Raw genomic sequence first — 23087 nt, 5'->3', positions numbered from 1 at the left:
GCCCATGGCACCTATTACAAATACTGACTTACAACTCTTTTTTTTTTTTTTTTCTTTTTTGAGATGGAGTCTTACTCTGTCACCCAGGCTGGAGTGCAGTGGCACGATCTCGGCTCACTGCAACCTCCACCTCCCAGGTTCAAGCGATTCTCCTGCCTCAGCCTCCTGAGTAGCTGGGACTACAGGCGCGCACCACCACACTCGGCTAATTTTTGTATTTTTTAGTAGAGATGGGGTTTCACCGTATTGGCCAGGCTGGTCTCAAACTCCTGACCTCATGATCCACTCGCCTCGGCCTCCCAAAGTGCTGGGATTACAGGCATGAGCCACTGCGCCGGGCTCACTTACAACTCTTACCAGAATCTAACACATTCATTTTAGATTATGGGCAACTTTTTTTTTTTTGAGATGGAGTCTTGGTCTGTCACCCAGGCTAGAGTGCAGTGGCGCAATCTCAGCTCACTGCAACCTCTGCCTCCCGGGTTCAAGTGATTCTCTTGCCTCAGCCTCCCAAGTAGCTAGGATTATAGGCGCCTGCCACTGTGCCTGGCTAATTTTTGTATTTTTAGTAGAGACGGGGTTTCACCATCTTGGCTAGGCTTGTCTTGAACTCCTGACCTTGTGATCCACCCGCCTTGGCCTCCCAAAGTGCTGGGATTACAGGTGTGAGCCACCACACCCAGCCTGATTATGGGCAACTTTTAGTTCTTCATACCTCACTAGTTACTAGTGAGTAGCCCTTAGTTTAGTTTTGTTTTTTAAGTCTATACATTAGCAGGTAATAGTTGTATGTAATACAGGAAAGGCATTCTTCTTCAATCATTTTTTTTTTTTTTTTGAGATGGAGTCTCACTCTGTTGCCGAGGCTGGAGTGCAGTGGTGTGTTCTTGGCTCACTGCAACCTCTACCTCCCAGGTCCAGGCGATTCTCCTGCCTCAGCCTCCCAAATGGCTAATTTTTGTATTTTCAGTAGAAACGGGGTTTCACCATGTTGGCCAGGCTGGTTTTGAACTGACCTCAAGTGATTCTCCAGCCTCAGCCTCCCAGAGTGCTGGGATTACAGACATGCGACACCACACCTGGCCATCTTCAAACTTTCAATCATTCACAACCCATGCAATGGTCCCCAGCCTGGCGACCACAGGGCAAAGCTTCTGTGGCTCCCTTCTGCCTTAACTAGGCTGGAGGGAATGAGGGCACAGAGGGTGCAAGAGAGTGGACACAACAGCCTAATAACCTTTTCTCTGTTTTTTTTTTTTTTTTTTTCTTGAGACGGAGTCTCGCTCTGTGGCCCAGGCTGGAGTGCAGTGGCACGATCCCAGCTCACTGCAAGCTCCGCCTCCTGGGTTCATGCCATTCTCCTGCCTCAGCCTCCCGCATAGCTGGGACTACAGGCGCCCGCCACCACGCCTGGCTAATTTTTTGATTTTTTAGTGGATACGGGGTTTCACTGTGTTAGCCAGGATGGTCTCGATCTCCTGACCTCGTGATCCACCTGCCTCGGCCTCCCAAAGTGCTGGGATTACAGGCGTGAGCCACAGCACCCGGCCCTCTTTTTTGAGACAGCCTCACTCTGTCACCCAGGCTGGAGTGCAGTGACATGTCATGGCTCGCTGCAGCCTCGAACTCCTGGGCTTAAGCAATCCTCCCACCTCAGCCTTCTTAGTAGCTGGGACTGGAGGTGTGAGCCACCACACCTGGCTTTGTTATTTTTTGTAGAGACAGGATCTCACTATGTTGCCCAGGCTAACATTTCCTTTTAAGCGTTTCTTCACTACAGATTGGCTACACAAAGAGGGCTCCCATAGAAAAACCCTTTGTTACATTTATTGCTTTTCATGGAAACAATCACGTGATACACACTTGAAGTAGAGGTTTATAAGTTCTAGTCCTCCAATGACTGCTTTCCAGTTAATATCACGTAGGTATCTGTCCTTTGTGAGTGCCCTGGTGCTTAATAAAGCTTGTGTGCCACTTGAAAGATTTTCCACATATGATGCATTGGTAGGGTTGGCTTCCAGTGTGAATGACCTGATGTCGAAAAAGATTCCTCTTAAAACTAAACGTTTTCCCACAATCTCCACATTGAAAGAATTCCTCCTTTGTATGGATTCTTTGATGCTGAATGAGATCCACATTCCGACCAAAGGACTGTCCACATTCACTGCATTTGTGGGTGTTTGGTTTACTGTGAATCTGTTGATGACATAGAAGGGTTGAATGCCGGCCAAAGGCTTTTCCACACTCAAGGCATTTATGGCGTTTTTCTCCACTGTGGATCACCTGATGTCGAATAAGGGTTGAATTCTGACTAAACGTCTTTTCACATTTGCTACATTTATAGGGTTTTTCTTTGGTGTGAATCCTCTTATGTTCAACAAGATACGCGAGCTGCCGAAAACACTTTCCACAGTCATGACATCTGTATGGCTTGTTTTGCAGGTGACACTGTTTATGGACCGTAAGAGCTGACCGCTGTCTGAAGGCTTGCCCACAGACCTTACACTCAAAAGGATTCTCTAAAAAGTGAATTCTTTGATGTTGATCAAACCATGCCTTACGCCTAATGACTTTTCCACATTCACTGCATTCATAAGACTTTGCTCTTGTGAGAATTTGCTCGTGCCCCAAAAGCAAAGATCTTTGATTGAAGGGTTTGCCATCCTCATCATATCTGCCCTGCTTCCACCTTGTTTGTGCGTTCTGATCTTGAATAAGGTTAAGGTTTTGAAGGAAGCCCCTGCTGTATTCATCACCACTAGTAGGGAAAGTAAGCCTGCAACTGTCCACAAATTCTTTACACTTATGTAACTTTTCTGAAAGTTTCTCAGCTGATTCCTGCATTACCAGTGATATCTTATATGACTCTAAATCTTCAGAAAATTTCTGTTTTGGAGTTAGCTTTTTCATCTTGTGTCTGGCTTCAGAACCTAGCCAAATAACAAGAAAAGATGTAAATGACCTATTCACTGCAGAAGAAAAAAAGGAAGAGAAGCCAACTGTTAGGGGTCTAGGATAACCAAATGAAGCTAAGAGGTGATCTCTTGTTTACATCATCAGACTCAAGAGGCCAAAACTCTGCAATTTTTTTTTGAGATGGAGTCTCTATCGCCCAGGCTGGAGTGCAGTGGCATGATCTCAGCTCACTGCAACCTGCGCCTCCTGGGTTCAAGTGATTCCCCTGCCTCAGCCTCCGGAGTAGCTAGGATTACAGATGCCAGCCATCATGTTAGCTAATTTTTGTATTTTTAGTAGAGACGGGGCTTCACCATGTTGGTCAGGCTGGTCTCGAACTCCTGACCTCAGGTGATCCACCCACCTCAGCCTCCCAAAGTGCTGGGATTACAGGCATGAGCCACCGCACCCAGCCCAAAATTCTGAATTTCACTGGACTCTTCACTGTCATAACAAAAAGAGCTCTCGGCACCAACAAACTCACTAAAAATGTACGAGTGTGTATGCCAGAGAATGTGAGAGCAGAGCCCATCACCATTATTAGAAAAACTTACTCTAGGTACTCAGTGGTGCCAAATAAATATCAAAGAGGTAGCATGTTATGCTTCAAGATACCTGCTTTTTGTTTGAGACATGCCCAGGCTGGAGTGCAGTGGCATGATCTCAACTCATTGCAACCTCCAATTCCTGGGTTCAAGATATTCTCATGCCTTAACCTCCTGAGTAGCTGGGATTACAGGCATACACCACCACGCCCAGCTAGTTTTTGTATTTTTAGTAGAGATGATATTTCGCCATGTTGGCCAGGCTGGTCTCAAACTCCTGGCCTCAAGCGATCTGCCCGTCTCGGCCTCCAAAAGTGCTGGGATTACAGGTGTGAGCCACGGTACCCAGCCTAGATACATGTTTTTAATAATTCTAGGTGAAACATCTGCTTAAAAATGGACAAAGTATAGGATAGAATAGAAAAGGAACCAGAGGGAAGTAGGGACAAAAGCCAACTGAATAGAGCAATGGGTCTCAACTAGGGGTGAACAGGGTTTGGACAATGTCTGGAGACATTTCTGGTTGTCACACCTGGGGAGGTTCAACTGGTATCTAGTGGATGCAGGCCAGGGCTGCTACTCAACATCCTAAAATGCACAGGACATGCCCCCATCCTGCCCCCAAAGAATTCATCAGCCCAAAACGTCAGTAGTGCCATGGAGGAGAAACCTTGGATGTGAAAAACAGGAGCAGCTGCATCAGGACACAGTAAGTAGAAAAATGCAGATATGTCAGGAAGTACAGGAGTAATATGAAAACAAAACAAAGCAAGGGAACAAGAGGCAGCACAGAGAGAGGACAAGTAATGAGGGTGGAATCAAGGGGCATCTAGGGTGCTCTAAGAGCTGTCACTTAGAAAACACTAGAGCATCTACATTGGATCAGCACTTTTTCCTGCAGGAGAGAGAGGATAAGCGTTCTAGACTTGAAGTCAAACCCCAGTGTCCACCTCCCAACTGTGAGAGTTCTTTTTTGAGACAGTCTTGCTCTGTCACCCAGACTGGAGTACAGTCATGTAATCTCAGCTCACTGCAACCTCTGCCTCCCAGGCTCAAGCAGTCCTCGCACCTCAGCCTCCTGAGTAGCTAGGACTACAGGCATGCGCCACCACACCCGGTTTAAATTTGTATTTTTTGTAGAGATGGGGTTTCACCATGTCACCCAGGGTGATCGTGAATGCCTGGGCTCAAGTGATCCTCCTGCCTCTGCCTCCCAAAGTGCTGGGATTACCGGTGTGAGCCCCCATACCAAGCCTGTGATATAGATATATTTTTTTAAATTGAGACAGAGTCTTGCCCTGTCACCCAGGCTGGAGGGCAGTGGCACGAGCTCAGCTCACTGCAGCCTCTGCCTCCCAGGTTCTGGCGATTCTCCTGCCTCAGCCTCCCAGGTAGCTGGGATTACAGGCACACGCCACTACGCATGGCTAATTTTTGTATTTTCAGTAGAGACAGGGTTTCACCATGTTGGCCAGGCTGGTCAACTCCTGGCCTCAGGTGATCCGCCCGACTTGGCCTCCTAAAGTAGGATTACAGGAATGCGCCACGGCGCCCAGCCAAGATTCCTTAATCTTAGTTTCTTCATCTGGGAAATGGGGATGCCGATCTTCCCCCCACTTCACAGGGCAGTAGGGATGAAGAAGTGGGATAATATATGCCCAGCACCTGGCTCAGCGTCTGGCACACAGAAGGGGCTTCACTAACGTGCCTTCCCTTCCTCTTCCTGATTCCACTCGCCTGGGTCTCTTCCTCACCCACCTGGGCAAGCACTACCGGAAGCCTTCCTATTCCCAGCTCTCGGTAGATCCAGGATCCACTGCTCGTCCCAGTTCTCCAGCTGACAGATCACCTCAGGTTTGGGAAACTGAAATCCTACTCATGGGGAAGTAAATGGGATGTGGCCGTTAGTGAGTTACAGAGACATGGCCGGGGGCTCAGTGGCAAGCAGAGATAAGGACAATAATCAAAAGCGGTGGTGAGAATAGAGATTGGCACAATCTTTGTAAATATCTGGCAGTCTTTATTGAAAGCCTGAACAATGTTCATACCTTTGGCTGTGGTCATTTCACTCTTAGAAATATAGCCTAAAGTACAATTGCAACCAAGATGAATGTGCCAGAGACGTTCAGCACAGTGGTATTGCAGCATCAAACTGGAAATAAACTGAACATCAAAAGGGAACAATTAAATCAAGCGTAGCACATTAATGCGATGAAGGCATAAGTATTAGGCAGATATTAAAAATCCTTGTATTCAATTGTTTTTTTTTTTTATTTTTGAGACAGAGTCTTACTCTGTCACCCAGGCTGGAGTGACAATCTCGGCTCACTGCAACCTCTGCCTCCCAGGATCAAGTAATTCTTCTGCCTCAGCCTCCCAAGTAGCTGGAACTACAGGCACAGTGCCCCCACGCTTTGCTAAGTTTTGTATTTTTATTAGAGATGGGGTTTCACTATGTTGGCCAGGCTGGTCTCGAACTCCTGACCTCAGGTGATCCACCCGCCTCAGCCTCCCAAAGTGCTGGGATTACAGACTTGAGCCACTGTACTTAGCCAACTATTTATTTATAAATTTATTTATTTATTTATTTTGAGATGGAGTGTCTGCTCTGTCGCCCCCACCCGGCTAATTTTTGTATTTTTATTTTTATTTATTTATTTATTTTTGAGATGGAGTTTCACTCCTGTCATCCAGGCTGGAGTGCACTGGCACCATCTCTGCTCACTGCAACCTCCGCCTCCCGGGTTCAAGTGATTCTCCTGCCTTGGCCTCCCAAGTAGCTGGAATTACAGGCATGTGGCCACTATGCCCAGCTAATTTTTGCATTTTTAGTAGAGATGAGGTTTCACCATGTTGGCCAAGCCGGTCTCGGACTCCTGACCTCAGGTGATCCACCTGTCTCGGCCTCCCAAAGTGCTGGGATTACAGGCGTGAGCCACCGTGCCCGGGCCAACTATTTATTAAAATAGAAAAACACTGCCTATATATTTTAAAGCAGAATACAAAACTCATGTATAGCATGATCCAAATTTTTTTTTTTGAGACGGAGTTTTGCTCTTGTTGCCCAGGCTGGAGTGCAATGGCAGAATCTCGACTCACCACAACCTCTGCCTCCCGGGTTCAAGTGTTCTCTCCTGCCTCAGTCTCTGGAATAGCTGAGATTACAGGCATGTGCCACCACACCCGACTAATTTTGTATTTTTAGCAGAGACAGGGTTTCTCCATGTTGCTCAGGCTGGTCTCGAACTCCCGACCTCAGGTGATCCGCCCCCCTCCGCCTCCCTCCCAAAGTGCTGGGATTACAGGTGTGAGCCACCATGCCTGGCCCCAAATTTTGTTTTAAAAAACTATGTAGTGTGTATGTTATGTGTGTGTAAGTAATTAATACAGTTTGAACATCCCTAATCCAAAATGCTCCCAAATCCAAAACTTTCTCAGCGCTAACCTGACAAAAGTGGAGAGTTCCACACCTGACCTCATGTGACCAGTGGCAGTCAAAACGCAGGTGCACAACACAGTTAATTCAGCCTTCCCCAGGGAAAAATAAAGGGACCTTCAAGCTACATGTCTAAGGTGTATATGAAACAAAAGTGAATTTCTTGTCAGATCCTCAAATTATCTTATTATATATTTATGAGTATTCCAAAATCCAAAAAAAAAAATGCAAAGTCCAAAACACTTTTGGTCCCCAGCATTTTGGATAAGGGATCCTTTCCCTGTAATAGACACATAGACGGACTGGGAAAAAGTAAACCAAAATGTTAATAACAAGAGTTATTTCTGGAAAGTAGGCCTGCAGGTGATTTTTATTATCTACTCTATTTACTGATGTATTTTCCAAAATTTCTATAATGAAAATTATTTTTAGAACTAGTAAAATCCATAAAAGAAGGCAGTGATATAGTAAAGAAGCACTCTCAGCTGGGCACGGTGGCTCACACCTGTAATCCCAGCACTTTGGGAGGCCAAGGTGGGCGGGTCACCTGAGATTGGGCGTTTGAGACCAGCCTGACCAGCATGGCGAAACCCCGTCTCTACTAAAAATACAAAATTAGCTAGGTGTGGTGGCGCATGCCTGTAATCCCAGCTACTCAGGAGGCCGAGGCAGGAGAATCACTTGAACCGGGGAGGCAGAGGTTGTGGTAAGCTGAGATCGCGCCATTGTACTCCAGCCTGGGCAACAAGCGCGAAACTCTGTCTCAAAAAAAAAAAAGGGCCGGGCGCAGTGGCTCACGCTTGTAATCCCAGCACTTTGGGAGGCCGAGGCGGGCGGATCACGAGGTCAGGAGATCGAGACCATGGTGAAACCCCGTCTCTACTAAAAATACAAAAAATTAGCCAGGAGTGGTGGCGGGCGCCTGTAGTCCCAGCTACTCGGAGAGGCTGAGGCAGGAGAATGGCGTGAACCCGGGAGGCGGAGCTTGCAGTGAGCCGAGATCGCGCCACTGCACTCCAGCCTGGGCGACAGAGCGAGACTCTGTCTCAAAAAAAAAAAAAAAAAAAAAAAAAAAAGCACTCTCAAGTGTTACTATTGGATATGCAAAACAGTACAAAGTTTGTTGAAGAATCATTCAGTAATCAATAAAGATTAAAGTGCCATCTCATTTAACTTCAAAATTCTGATTTTGGAAAAGTATCTTGGGAAATGATCAAAAATTCATACAAAGATTTATACTCAGAAACATCTATTCAAACATTATAAATACACAAGTAAACCAACAAACAAAAAGCCAAGCTCAATGTCCCCACATGGGAAAACAATGAAATATTATTATGGACCACACAATGGAATTATATTATGCTCGTTTACTGATTTGGGGAAATGCTGATACAATAATGTTAAATTTAAAACAGTTTACAGGATTACACATAGAATATGCTCAGCTACTTTTGTAAAGGCATAGGAAGAAAAGACTGGCAGGAAACCTTCCAAAATATTAACAGTGTTACCCATGAACACTTTCCTCTTCTCCTCCTCCTTTTCTATGCCTTCCATGTATTTATGTATGCTCTTGTAATGCTTTTAAAGGGAAAATTAAAATTATAAAAATCCAGAGGTGGGTGGACGATCCCACAAGAGGTGGTCAAGACTCTGCTAAGAGTGTCAGTGCAAGGGTTAAACATGTGGCCCCAGAAAGAAAACTATTTAGCAAGGCAACTCCCACAGTGGGAGACTACAGTGGAATAGGACAGGGTAGGCTCCTGAAAAGATGGAAGCAGTGAAGGTTCAGAAATGAGGTTGGTTGAAAATCATTTCCTGAGCTCCCACTAATGTTACACACCAAGAAGTTACCCATTTCCAGAGAAAAGAAAGAAAAAGACTTTCAAGAGCATAAGAAGTGAACCTTTGGAATGTAAATCTACCATAATTCTCAACTCCTGGAGGTCTTACAGATGAGGAACACAGGGTGAGAGTGAAGAACGCATCAAGTGTCTAGGTCTGAGCCCTAACACAAACGACTATTCACTGTCCCCAGTCCCTTACGTGAAACCCTTAGGACCAGATGTGTTTCAGGAGTCAGAATTTTTCCAATTTCAGAAAGGTGACCTGGTGTAAATATTTTACATAACGTATCATCCCCAGTAGGGTTTGGAGTGGTGCCCTTAAATACACTGTTATTTTTGTTGTTGTTTTGTTTTGTTTTGAGAGGGAGTATCGCTCTGTCACCCAGGCTGGAATGCAGTGGCATGATCTCGGCTCAGTGCAACCTCTGCCTCCCAGGTTCAAGCGATTCTCCTGCCTCAGCCTCCCAAGTAACTGGGACTACAAGCGTGCACCACCACACCAGGCTAATTTTTGCATCTTAAGTAGAGATAGGTTTCACCATATTGGCCAGGCTGGTCTCGAACTACTGACCTCATGTGATCCACCCGCCTCGGAATCCCAAAGTGCTGGGATTACAGGTGTGAGCCACCGCACCTGGCCTACACTGTTATTTCTGAAGTTGGATATACAGATATGCACACCAAGTTGGAAAAATAAAGACAATAAACAGTTTCCTGTAGGATGAAGTCAGGTTTCACTGTGGTGATGTCTGGTCAGGGCTTATAGCCACACAAGTTATGAAAAAAACTTTCGGTTTTCACCGCTTTTTCTGATTCTGGAATTGCAGATAAGGGACTAAGGGCTTGCACAGACACTCAGAACACAGACAAAGCCCAATCTTCAAGCCGTGTCCTACCCAGCAAGACCATGTTCCTGTAGTTCTCCAACATCACATCTCGGTAGAGGTCCTTCTGACCCAAGCTGAGGTGGCCCCACTCCTCTCTGGTGAAGTACATCGCCACATCCTCAAACGAGAGCAGCTCCTGGAAAAGTAGCTGATAAAGGTAACTGCCATTCTTAAAATAACTTATGCACAATGATTATTCCACAGGTGAGGAAACCGAGGTTTGGGAGGTAAAGAGTGTGGGCCAAGGGCACCCAATTCATAAGGAATATATTCAGGGCTCCTTTCAGGCCTGATGGCCCTCAGGCCAGACATGTGCTGGCTTCCATACCACGGGGTCAACACAATTAATCTCTAAAGGGCCACATGGCAAATATTTTAGGCTTTTCAGGCCCTCTGGTCTCTGTTCCAGTTCCTCAAATCTGCTGTTGATTTGAGGAACAGCAAATCAACAATCTGAGGAACAGCCTTCGTGTTGGAGCACAAAAGCAGCTGTGGACAAGTAAGCGAATGGGCACAGCTGTGTTTCGGGAAACTTTACCAAGCAGTCCAGGGCAGTTTGCTGACCCCTGCTCTATAAAAATAACCTATTGCTTCTGCCCCAGGTTCCTTAGGAAAGAGATGAGGTCACTGGGGGGTTGGTTAATGTGCAGACTATTTACAAAGGGATGAATAGTCTCAATGAACATGAACAAGAAATGTGGAAGCTCGCAGGTCCTGGCCACCCTGGGGAACCAGGGCCTGCTAGGTCTGAAGGGGTAAGGTGGGGAGGGCTGCTGGAGCCCAGAAGGCTGCTGGAAGGGGAGCAAGACTGCAGCTGCGGCCGAACAGGATGCAGCCACACCCATCGCACAGCTCAGTGGGGAGGGAGCTGTGGGAAGAGAAACCCAACCTCAGTTTTCCCCAGGCCTCCGGAGCCCTGTCCCCCGTCTTCCAACCCACTTCATCCCATTGCCACAAGCCAAGCAGATGCTGGAGACCAGGGGAGCCCGTTGCTGGAGAATATAAAAGGTACAGACCAAGGCGCAGATGCCTGGGGAGCATATCCAGAGTGGGCAACGGTGGACACAGCACAGTGAGCACAGGGGACATTACATCTGCAAGTGACTGCCCCCTCCAGTGGGCTGAGCACTGAAGCTGCCACACTCTCCCTCCCACACCACTGCAGCCCTCAGGGCAAAGGGGCCCAGTGGCTGTCTACACACTCTCTGCTCTCACAAGACACTGCATGGGTTCAGAGGGGATGTGTGCAGGGAAAGGGCAAACGTTCGCTGTCCTGTAAGTGGTCAGTAACAGGAAATGCCCACCCCCATCCTGAGAAGCTTCACGTAGCTCCCCTCTGCAGGCAGACACCAGAACCTCCCAAGTTATACGGACTTTCTTTCCTGCCTATCAAACCTGAGTTCTACTGCTACGGTTGCAGGCCCTTTCTCACCATTATCCAGAATGTCACTCTTTTACCAGAGCTGCACTGCAATGTCCTCAATCTGACCTACTCAGCCATCTGCATTCCCGCACCTGCACAAGGTTAACAAGCATGGGAATAAAATGGCTTCATCTCCCAGAGTCATCGTGGCATGGTAACTCCTGTCCTAACATCCACAATAGGTTCTCAGAAACTGATTTTTAGCAAAAGTATGTACAGCAGCAGGTCCTTGAATAACTTTGTTTCACTGTAACACTGATGGAAAAAAAATGGTTTTGATATACATAGTTTCCCTTAAAGTTGCAGTTTCCAAGAACCCATCAACAGCTAGGACTTGTACATTGATAGTTGGGCACCAAATGTTGCTTAAAAGTTTCATTTTTTGTTTGTTTGGTTTTTTTTTTTTTTTTTAAGACAGTTTCGCTCTTGTTGCCCAGGCTAGAGTGTAATGGTGCGATCTTGGCTCACTGCAACCTCCACCTCCTGGGTTCAAGCGATTCTCCTGCCTCAGCTTCCCAAGTAGATGGGATTATAGGCATGCGCCACTACACCCAGCTAATTTTTGTATTTTTAGTAGAGATGGAGTTTCACTATATGTTGGTCAAACTCCTGACCTCAGGCAGTCCGCCCACCTCGGCCTCCCAAAGTGCTGGGATTCCAGGCATGAGCCATTGGGCCTCTCCTTTCTTTCAAACTCAGTCTCTTCTAGGCTGGGCGTGGCGGCTCACACCTGGATTCCCAGCACTTTGGGAGGCCAAGGCTGGAGCCAAGAGTTTAAGAACAACCTGGGCAACATGGTGAAACCCTGTCTCTACAAACAACACAAAAATTAACCAGGCATGGTGGCATGTACCTGTGGTCCCAGCTACTTGGGAGGCTGAAGTGGGAAGATCACCTGAGCCTGGGAAGGTCAAGGCTGCCATGAACCATGATCATGCCACTGCATTCCAGCCTGGGAGACAGAGTGAGACTCTGTCTCAAAAAAAGACAAAACACAGGCTGGGCACGGTGGCTCACGCCTATAATCCAAGCACTTTGGGAGGCTGAGGTGGGCGGATCACGAGGTCAAGAGATTGAGACCATTCTGGCCAACATGGTGAAACCCCATCTCTACTAAAAGTACAAAAATTAGCTGGGCGTGGTGGCACTCTCCTGTAGTCCCAGCTACTCAGGAGGCTGAGGCAGGAGAATCACTTGAACCCGGGAGGCGGAGGATGCAGTGAGCCGAGATCGCGCCACTGCACTGCAGCCTGGCAACAGAGTGAGACTCCGTCAAAAAAAAAGACAAAACAACTCAGTCCCTTCTAATCACCCTCCATAATGCTACAAATTCAATAGCTGACTTTCCATTATACCCTTTCATAGGAACAGTTCAGAATTTATTATGAGAAGTTCCTTACACATCTATCTCTCTAATCAGGTTGTAATCTCCTACAGGTAAGAGTTGATCTCTCAGCACAGAAGATGGCACCTGGAGCGTACAGCAGTAGGTGCACAATAATGCTCACAGACAGAAACAATGGGCAACTACTGCAGTAATAAGAGCAATAACTTAACACAGTGCTAAACTGTAACCAGATACTGCACAAAGGACTTCACAGGGTGTTTTTCATTGAATCTTCACAACTTGCTATGATAGGCACTCTCACTGACCCATTTTACAGAAAAGAAAACTGGAGCCAGAGTATTTCTGTAACTTGCTGAAGGGAGCCCATGTGACTCCAGAGGCTAAGCTCTCTACATCACACTAAGAAGGAAAACTCCCCGCATTGATCAAGAGGGCTCAATCTGAGGAAGGAGCTGCTGGTGGCAGTGACTATGCTGACGAAGCAGAGGGGGAGGCACAGCTCACCTTCCCCCTGGCTGGTGGGAACATGGCTTCCATGGCCTGGTCTTTTGCAAGGGGTGGGATCCTGGGCGTCAGGCTGAGCTGGAGAAGAAAAAAAGATAGTCAGTAAGGCCAGCCCTAATTTGAAGCTCTCTTGGTTGGCAGATCTGGGACCAGGAATTCCAACAGGGCCCACAGACAAAGCTTAATACAAAGTCCCTGTGTTTGGTGTTGGAACATGTGATGAAATGCATGAGCCGCTACAATAAGTCTAGGAATTTCTGAGGCTAGATCGATTTCCCAAGCTCTATCTAAGAGAAACTGCAGCCCTGCCCTCACCTTCTCCCTAGAACATGTCATCCTCAGCACCTCATATACAAAGGGACAGCAGATAGACCACATATAAACATAGCACTCTGGCCAGGCACGGTGGCTCAAGCCTGTAATCCCAGCACTTTGGGAGGCTGAGGCGGGTGGATCACGAGGTCAGAAGATGGAGACCATCCTGGCCAACATGGTGAAAGCTTGTCTCTACTAAAATACAAAAAATTACCTGGGTGAGGTGGCATGCGCCTGTAGTCCCAGCTACTTGGGAGGCTGAGGCAGGAGAATCGCTTGAAGCTGGGAGGCGGAGGTTGCAGTGAACTGAGATTGTACCACTGTACTCCAGCCTGGTGACAGAGCGAGACTCCATCTCAAAAAAAAAAAAAAAAAAAAAAAATAGAACTCTGATCCACACCCTGCAGCAACCAGCTCTGGAAGCCAAACCATAGCCTCTGAGGCACTGGCCCCACATCAGGACTTGATCAATAACAGCTTTATCCAAAATTTTGCTCCCCACTCCCTTTATAGGACCAACAGGAGAAGGCTAAATGCTCCCCTCCCCTATCACAGAGGATGTCCGAGTCTAGTTATCCTACGGATTCTAGTTCACCAGCTTTTCTTTTTCTAAATCTACTTATGTATTTCCAACCCTGCTCCTATAGCCAGCTCCACCTGCTGACAAGCCCTCTCTGAAGGTGTTCTGAAGGGGTCACTCAACCCTCACCTCTAGCCTGGTGATTTGCTAGCAGGATTCAGCAACAGTAACAATTACAGACTTGCTATTTTTTTTTTTTTTTTTAAACAGAGTTTCACTCTTGTTGTGCAGGCTGGAGTGCAATGGTGTGATCTCTGCTCACTGCAACCTCCGCCTCCTGGGTTCAAGCGATTCTCCTGCCTCAGCCTCCAGAAGTAGCTGGGATTACAGGCGCCCGCCGCCATGCCCATGTATTTTTAGTTGAGATGGGGTTTCACCATGTTGGTCAGGCTGGTCTTGAACTCCTGATCTCAGGTGATCCAACTACCTTAGCCTCCCAAAGTGCTGGGATTACAGGTGTGAGCCACTGTGCCCAGCCTACAGACTTGCTTTCTAACTCAGGGTGAATTTTAATGAAATTCACTTTCATTTTAATGGATGCCCCTCAAACACAGTTCACCTTCCCTGAAAACAGTTTAGAAGACCCTTTGCTTTTTTTTTTTTTTTTTTTTTTTGAGGAGTCTCCCTCTATCACCCAGGCTGGAGTGCAGTGGTGTAATCATGGCTCACTGTAGCTTCCAACTCCTGGGCTTAAGCAATGCTCCTGCCTCAGTCTCCTAAGTAGATGGGACTGCAAGAGCGCACCACCACGCCCAGCTATTTGTAGTTTTTTTGTAGATGGGGCCTTGCTATGTTGCCCAGGGTGGACCCTCTGCCTTTTAAGCAAAGAGGTACACTCTAAAAACTATCCTGATCAATGGCTCCAAGGCTGGAGCAGAGGCCTCATCCCTTTCATTCTCTACACCAAACTTGTCCAACCCTCAGCCTGTGGGCCGCATATGGCCCAGGACGAGTTTGAATCCAACCCAACACAAATTTGTAAACTTTCTTAAAACCTTATGAGATTGTTTTGCGATTTTTTTTTTTTTTTTAGCTCATCAGCTATTTTTAGTGTTTGTGTATTTTATGTGTAGTCCAAGACAATTCTTCTTCCAATGTGGCCCAGGGAAGCCGAGAGATTGGACACCCCTGCACTATATTTACTGAGTATGTCTGTGAAGGCTGTACATCTGAATGTCAGACTTGCTAATGAAAAATTAAATGGAGGCCATGTTTTGGGTACGGCCCTAGGCCAACCACCCACAGCCACGTAAGGCATTTAAAATACATTGATTTCTCCGTTGAGTTCAGGAGTTGGAGACTGCAGTGAACTATGATGGCACCACTACACTCCACCCTGGGTGACAGAGCGAGACCCTGTCTCTCTTAAAAACAACAGGCCGGGCGCGGTGGCTCACGCCTGTAAATCCCAGCACTTTGGGAGGCCGAGGCGGGCGGATCGCGAGGTCAGGAGTTCAAGACCAGCCTGGCCAACATAGTGAAACCCCGTCTCTACTAAAAATACAAAAATTAGCCGGGCATGGTGGCGCGTGCCTGTAGTCCCAGATACTCAGGAGGCTGAGGCAGGAGAATCGCTTAAACCCGGGAGTTGGAGGTTGCAGTGAGTCGAGATTGGGCCACTGTACTCCAGATTGGGCAACAGAGTAACACTTCGTCTCAAACACAACAGCAACAACAATTCCTTATTTCCCTGAAAAGTGTGCGCTGACCAGGAAGGAAGCTTTTTTCTCGTTCGCATGATAAACTGAACCAATCAGCTACAGATGCAAGGCTGATCCAGCTCGACTTACCCTAGAAGGAATGCACGTTGATAATGGCCAATTACAATCAAGATCACTGCACTTCCTCATTTAGCTTTCCAAGCTGCCACTGGAACAATTTGCCAGCTGTTCCTCTGCATGCACAATAAACTCTTAAAACTTTAGCTGGAAGGGACTGTTAACTTTTGACAAAATCCAAAATGCCGCTTCACAATCACGTGAACACCTTCCACTGACAACCACAGCTCATCTCCCACTCTAACAAAACCAAGTCCCGGCGTTCACCAGCCATTCATTCTTCGGACTTTGCTCCTCTCACTGCTGAAGACTTGACACCGTCGAAAATACTCAAAAGCCGGTGCCACGGGCCCCGAGAGCCGCCGCACAGGCCCGGAGCGTCCCCTGAGAGCCGGGGGTCTCCGCAGTGGCCTCCCCCCCGCACCCACGCCCCCCACAACACTCGTTTCCTTCTCCCCAAACCTGCTGACGCCTCCGAATCTCCGCCGCGCCGCCTCCACCAGGGGCTGGGCTCTCCTCTCGGGGTTCCTGGGCCCGACCCTGGGTCTGTCGGGTCCGCGCCCCTCAGCGAATCACCCCTTACCCGAGCAACGGACACAACCACTCTGGCAGCCTCAGAGCCTCTCACTGGCTCCACCTGCGCGCGCCGAGCGAAGCGTCCCTGCCAGCGGCCCCTCTAGGACCGCGGAGGCTTCGAGACTCTCTTGTCAGACAAAGAGAGTGGCGCCCGCGCGAGTGGGTCCGAACCAATCAACGGCCTCCCTCCCCGCCCAGACCAATCAACGGCCGCAGACAGCACCGGGAGCGTCACGTGACGGGCAGGGCCCCGCCCCTCCTATTTAATCATAACATAATTTAGAATTATTCTATGATTCAAGAGCGACGCAATTCGTTTCTTTGGCTGTGTGTTTGTGGAGGGGAGTAAGGTTATCCGATAAAAGAAGAAAAATGGGCGAGGCGCGGTGGCTTACGCCTGTAATCCCAGCACTTTGGAAGGCAGAGGCGGGCGGATCACGAGGTTAAGAGATTTAGATCATCCTGGCCAACATGGTGAAACCCCTTCTCTACTAAAAATACAAAAAAATTGCCGGGCGCGGTGGCTCACGCCTGTAATCCCAGCACTCTGGGAGGCCAAGGCGGGTGGGTCACCTGAGGTCGGGAGTTCGAGACCAGCCTGACCAACATGGAGAAACCCCGTCTCTACTAAAAATACAAATTTAGCCGGGCATGGTGATGCATGCCTGTAATCCCGGCTACTCAGGAGGCTGAGGCAGGAGAAGCGCTTGAACCCGGGAGGCGGAGGTTGCAGTGAGCCTAGATTGCGCCACCGCACTCTAGCCTGGGTGACAGAGCGAGACTCCGTCTCAAAAAAAAAAAAAAAAAAAAAATTAGCTGGGCATGGTGGCGGGTGCCTGTAGTCCCAGCTACTCAGGAGGCTGAGGCAGGAGAATCACTTGAACTCAGGAGGCGGAGCTTGCAGTGAGCCGAGATCCCAGCACTGCACTCCAGACTGGCGACAGAGCGAGACTCTCTCAAAAAAAAAAAAAAAAGAATATTAGATTTTAATTAAAAGGATAATTGTGTGGCTTATGTAAATTACTCCAAAAATACAGTTTTAATGTAAGGAGTTAATTTTTTTCTTTTTTTTTTTGAGACGAAGTCTCGCTCTTGCCCAAGCTGGAGTGCAGTGGCGCTATCTCGGCTCACTGCAAGCTCCGCCTCCCGGGTTCACGCCATTCTCCTGCGTCAGCCTCCTGAGTAGCTGGGACTACAGGCGCCCGCCACCACTGCCGGCTAATTTTTTTGTGTGTGTATTTTTAGTAGAGATGGGGTTTCACCATTTTGGCCAGGCTGGTCTCGAACTCCTGACCTCAAGTGATTCGCCTGCCTTGGCCTCCCAAGTTTTGTTTGTTTGTTCTTTATTTCTAAACAAAACAAAACAAACAGGATACCCGTGCAGAACGTGCAGGTTTGTTACATGTGCCATGGTGGTTTGCTGCACCTATTGACCCGTCCTCTAAATTCCCTCCCCTTACCCCCGACTCCCCAGAAGGCGCAGGTGTGTGTTGTTCCCCTCTCTGTGTCCATGCGTTCTCAATATTCAACTCCCACTTATGAATGAGAACATGCTGTATTTGGTTTTCTGTTCCTGTGTTAGTTTGCTGAGGCTGATGGCATCCAGGCTTCAACCATGACCCTACAAAGGACAGGATCTCATTCCTTTTTATGGCTGCTTAGTATTCCATGGTGTGTATGTATCACATTTTCTTTATCCAGTCTACCATTGATGGGCATTTGGGTTGGTTCCATGTCTTTGCTATCATAAATAGTGTTGCAATAAACATACCTGTGTTGGCCGAGTGCAGTGGCTCATGCCTGTAATTCCAGCACTTTGGGAAGTCAAGGCGGGCAGATTACCTAAGATCAGGAGTTCGAGACCAGCCTGGCCAACATGGTGAAACCCCGTCACAACTAAAAATACAAAAATTAGCCAGGCATGGTGGCAGGAGTATGTAATCCCAGCTACTCGGGAGGCTGAGGCAGGAGAATCGCTTGAACCAAGGAGGGGGAGGTTGCAGTCAGCCGAGATTGTGCCATTGTACTCCAGCCTGGGTGACAGAGTGAGACTCTGTCTCATAAATAAATAAATAATAAAAGAGATGGGGTCTTGCTATGTTGCCCAGGCTGGTCTCGAACTCCTGGGCTCAAGCGATCCTCCCATCTCGACCTCCCAAAGTTCTGGGATTACAGGCATGAGTCATCGTGCCTGGCTCCTGTTTGCTTTAACAGAAAACAGGAACACTCAGTACTCCAGGTTCAAGACATTTGAACATAGGGAAGGCAGTGAGGTCAGGCCTGGCCACCCCTAGGGAGAGGACAAGGAACTCAGTCCAGCAGGTGGTTCCAGGAATACGAATGTGGGGAGGGAGCTGGATGACAGGTCAGGCCAGCGCAGTCCCATAGGAGCTGCTGGGGAAGACAATTGACTTCCTCCTCGTTTGTTTTGAATAAAGCTGTGTCCTAGTGGCGCTGGAACTTCAAATGCTGGAGATCAGGCTGCACCACCAATGCTTCTCCAAGGATAGCAGCCCCCCAGGGTGGGCGGGTAGTTTCTGAATTGGGAAGGCAACTATTTCCCGAGCTCTGAACTGTTTTATTTATTTTTTTATTTAGAGATAGTGTCTCATCTTGTCACCCAGGTTGGAGTGTAGTGGCACAATGACAGCTCACTGCAGCCTCGACCTCCAGCGCCCAAGGGATCGATCCTCCCGCCTCAGCCTCCTAAGCAGCAACTGGGACTACAGGTATGTGCCACCACACCTGGCATTTTTGTTTTGTTGTTGTTTTGTTGTTGTAGTTTTGCTACGTTGCCCAGGCTGGTCTTGAACTCCTGGGCTCAAGCAATCCGCCCGCCTCAGCCTCCCAAAGTGCTCCTGCACTGTTTTATATTTATTTATTTATTTATTTATTTATTTATTTATTTATTTATTTGAGATGGAGTCTCGCTCTGGAGTGCAGTGGCGCAATCTCGGCTCACTGCAAGCTCCGCCTCCCAGGTTCACGCCATTCTCCTGCCTCAGCCTCTCCGAGTAGCTGGGACTACAGGCGCCCGCCACCACGCCCGGCTAATTTTTTTGTATTTTTAGTAGAGACGGGGTTTCACCGTGGTCTCGATCTCCTGACCTCGTGATCCGCCCGCCTCGGCCTCCCAAAGTGCTGGGATTACAAGCGTGAGCCACCGCGCCCGGCTTCCTGCACTATTTTAAGGTCATATCTGAAGTCCTGTGAATGTACTATCTGAGGCACAGTCCTGATAAATCCTGCTACAGATGTGAACAGCACGACCTAAGTATTGGCTCTGAATTTTTCCTCACACTTTAGCTAAGGTACCCGTCCACTGCTGAAGTACCTACGCAAATAAATCTTTAGGGCTAAAGAACAGAAAATACAGTGTCCAAGGTTGAGAGTTACCGGCAAGATATAACTCCTGTTAGGTAAAGAAAGGAATGATTACGTTTGACCCCGACGTGATTCGAACACGCAACCTTCTGATCTGGAGTCAGACGCGCTACCGTTGCGCCACGAGGTCTTGAAAGCCTAAGTTTTTTGTGCTTTAGATGGACCCTATTTCAGCAGTTGTCAGGTGTAGCGACCAGCATGGTTTTTTTTACTCTCCTTTTATTATGGTTTGGGATTGACTAAGGGTTCTTTTTCCCTTTTGTAATGCAGCTATTCAGAGGGAAATGTAAAAGTAAACGAAACAGGATAGAAGCAGACGCCACCACGGGGTTCCAGAATAATCCTCTTGTCATTCGGGAAAATTCACCTCCCTCGGGCTGTGGAGTCTCCTAAGGAGAAACGTTTGGGAAGCCACAATGTAAAATGTTTCGCGCAGCTTAGCGAAGGCTGGGGCGGGGTTGTCAGGGATCCGGATTCTCTTCTCCCCAGCCCTGTGCATGGGGAGCACTAAGAATTTGCACGAGGGCCAGATCAATGAAACAGTACTATGTTCAGGCTGGGCGCGGTGGCTCACGCCTGTAATCCCAGCGCTTTGGGAGGCCGAGGCTAGGCGGATCACCTGAGGCCAGGAGTTCGAGACCAGCCTGACTAACATGGTGAATCCCCGTCTCTACTAAAAATATAAAAATTAGCCGGGCGTGGTGGCGAGCGCCAGTAATCCCCAGCTACTCGGGAGGCTGAGGCAGAATCGCTTCAACCCGGGAGGCGGAGGTACAGGGAGCCGAGATCGCGCCATTGCACTCCAGCCTGGGCGACAGAGCGAGACTCCGTCTCTCTCTCTCTTTTTTTTTTTGACTCCGTCTCTTACAAAAATATATATATATATATATCTTTGGAATAATCTGCTCCCTCCAACCCACCCCAACCTTCCCCGAAACAACGCCAGTTCATTAATTAAAACCTTGGCATTTATACATATACAAATCACAGCTCCTGCGCCCTCAGTCCTTCCATCCACCCCGGGGGATCCGGCATCGGCGTAGCTTCCCTCCGGCCTCTTCCCGGGGCCTCCCAGGATTCCAGTGTGCGGATCCTGGGCTCCGGCGGCTCCTGCGTCCCCGCGAGTGTCCAGCCTGGGGAAGGGGCGGGGGCGCGGGTGCCACCGGCCACTCCTGCCTTTTGCTGCTCTCTTGCATGTCCCACGCAACAGCGGCCCCCTCAGCTTCCCCTGCCCCAGCCCTCAAGTCCATCAGCTCCCGGCGGCTGCCTCTGCCCGGACACAGTGCAGTCGGGTCTCTTCCGTCCCTCGTAGTCTTCCAGGTCCCATACTCGCACCCCGCAGGAGGATTCCCTGGGCGGACCAGGAAGGTCCCCAGGCCGGATTCCTGCCCCACGGAGGACCTGACACCTGGGATCCGGCAGACCCCATCCCTGATCCTTCCTGCGGGGCCCTCTGCCCCAGCCCGGGCATCTGCCCCAGCCCGGGCATCTGCCCCAGCCCTGGGGAGTGAGAGTTCCATAGGCCCTGGTGCAATGGGCAGGGTTTTTCCTGGGGGTTCAGTTGCTTAGGGACGCAGCCCAAGGCGGGTAATAAACTCCTAAGACTACATTATACCCGCATTATACCGTGGATGGTCAACACGCACCGCAAGGAGCAAGTGAAATAAACTTTGAAGACAGACAGTTCAAGGGCGCAAGGAACCGTTGAGAACACTCCTACCTCAGTACACTACTATATTTGCTGGGGTTTGTTTGCTTGGAGACAAGTTCTCACTCCAACACCCAGGCTGCAGTGCAGTGGCCTCATCTCTGCTCACTGCAACCTCTGCCTCCCAGGTTCAAGCAATTCTCCCGCCTCAGCCTCTGCAGTAGCTGGAATCACAGGCGCACGTCACCATGCTTGGCTACTTTTTGTATTTTTAGCAGAGATGAGGTTTCGCCATGTTGACAAGGCTGGTCTCGAACTCCTGATCTCAGGTGATCCGCGCACCTTGGCCTCCCAAAGTGCTGGGATTACAGGCCTGAACCACCGCGGCCAGCCTGTTTTTTTTTTTTTTTTGAGACAGCATCTTGCTTTGCCGCCAAGGCTGCAGTGCAGTGGCTCGACCTCCGCTCGCTGCAACCTCCACCTCCCAGGTTCAAGTGATTCTCCTGCCTCAGCCTCCCAAGTAGCAGGAATTACAGGCACCTGCCACTGCACTTAGCTAATCTTTTTCGTATTTTCACCAAGTTGGCCAGGCTGGTTTTGAACTCCTGACCTCAAGTGATCCACCCACCTCTGCCTCCCAAAGTGCTAGGATTATAGGCGTGAACCACCGCACCCGGCCTGTTTGTTTTGTTTTGTTTTTTAACCATTTTTAATTCCCACTGGCATGCTGGCCATGCTTCCACACACCTATAATTGTATATGCGATTTTCACTGCCTGGGGAGAAGGGAAGCAGATATGGAGGAGCCCCACAATGCCACCTCTGAAACAAGAAATGTAGCAGAATGAACTGAACGAGGGTGGCATTTATTTGGCAAATTATGACTACAAGACCTGCTCTCGAGGTTGTTTTAAAAATCGGAGGCCCGGCGCAGTGGCTCACGCCTGTAATCCCAGAACTTTGGGAGGCCGAAGCGGGTGGATCACGAGGTCAGGAGATCGAGACCATCCTGGCTAACACGGTGAAACCCCGTCTCTACTAAAAATACAAAAAAAATACAAGAAATTAGCCAGGCGTGGTGGTGGGCGCCTGTAGTCCCAGCTACTCGGGAGGCTGAGGCAGGAGAATGGTGTGAACCCCAGAGGTGGAGCTGGCAGTGAGCCGAGATCACGCCACTGCACTCTAGCCTGGGTGACAGAGCGAGACTCTGTCTCTAAATAAATAAATAAATTAATTAAAATAATCAAAATAGAAGTAGCCCGGGCAGTGTGGTTCATGCCGGCAGTTCCAGTACTTTGGGAGGCCGAGGTAGGAGGAACGCTCGAGGCCAGGAGTTTAAGACCAGTCTAGGCAACATAGGGAGACGCCTTCACTACAAAATATAATTATCTGGGCGTGGTGGTGTGCACCTGTAGTCCCAGCTACTTCGGAGGCAGAGGAAGAACACTCAAGACCAGCCTGAGCAAAATAGAGAGCCTCTACCCCCACTCCTCACCACACTGTTTCTACCAAAAAAAAAAGAAAAAGAAAAAGAAAAGCTGGAAGTGGTGGTGTGAGCCTGTAGTCCTAGCTACTTGGGAGGCTGAGGTGGGTGGATCACTTGACTCCGGGAGTTCGAGGCTGCAGTTAGCCGTGATCGAGCCATTGTCTGAAAAGTAAATGCTCTGTCTGAAAAGTAAAAAATAAAAATAGACTGGGCGCGGTGGCTCACGCCTGTAACCCCAGAACTTTGAGAGACAGAGGCGGGGGGATCAAGTGAGGAAAGGAGTTCAAGACCAGCCTGGCCAACATGGTGAAACCCTGTCTCTACTAAAAATACAAAAATTAGCTTGCGGTGCTGGCGCACGCTTGTAGTCCCA

At 48.7% G+C, this 23087-nt stretch overlaps 1 protein-coding gene and 1 non-coding gene across 19 annotated transcripts; both read right to left on the bottom strand.

Annotated features, from left to right (window-relative positions):
• Positions 1–1800: 1800 nt before the first annotated feature.
• ZNF789 (zinc finger protein 789) lies at positions 1801–16427 on the bottom strand. 18 transcript variants are annotated; one of them, XM_055292458.2, is made up of 7 exons: positions 16084–16368; positions 15634–15737; positions 13478–13618; positions 12949–13026; positions 9683–9809; positions 5259–5372; positions 1801–2930 (listed from the first exon to the last, which is right to left on the bottom strand). In XM_055292458.2, exons 2-7 carry the CDS (start codon positions 15691–15693, stop codon positions 1918–1920), a joined length of 1533 nt encoding a protein of 510 aa, XP_055148433.1. In that variant the 5' UTR covers positions 15694–15737; positions 16084–16368; the 3' UTR covers positions 1801–1917. The 18 variants fall into 18 exon arrangements, 16 of the variants coding, with proteins under 16 accessions (XP_055148433.1, XP_063502244.1, XP_055148436.1 ...); XM_063646174.1 differs by having other exon boundaries at positions 16205–16311; XM_055292461.2 differs by lacking the exon at positions 13478–13618.
• A 3212-nt stretch (positions 16428–19639) lies between these two features.
• On the bottom strand, positions 19640–19711 carry TRNAW-CCA (transfer RNA tryptophan (anticodon CCA)). Its single transcript has one exon. It is a non-coding gene; the product is annotated as a tRNA-Trp (tRNA).
• Between the last annotated feature and the right edge of the window lie 3376 nt (positions 19712–23087).

This window comes from Symphalangus syndactylus, chromosome 9, assembly GCF_028878055.3.
Source record: "Symphalangus syndactylus isolate Jambi chromosome 9, NHGRI_mSymSyn1-v2.1_pri, whole genome shotgun sequence".
In the NCBI taxonomy this organism is placed as follows: Eukaryota; Metazoa; Chordata; class Mammalia; order Primates; family Hylobatidae; genus Symphalangus; species Symphalangus syndactylus.
The sequence above is the reverse complement of the archived record's forward strand: the minus strand, read 5'-3'. Positions and strand labels throughout refer to the sequence as shown.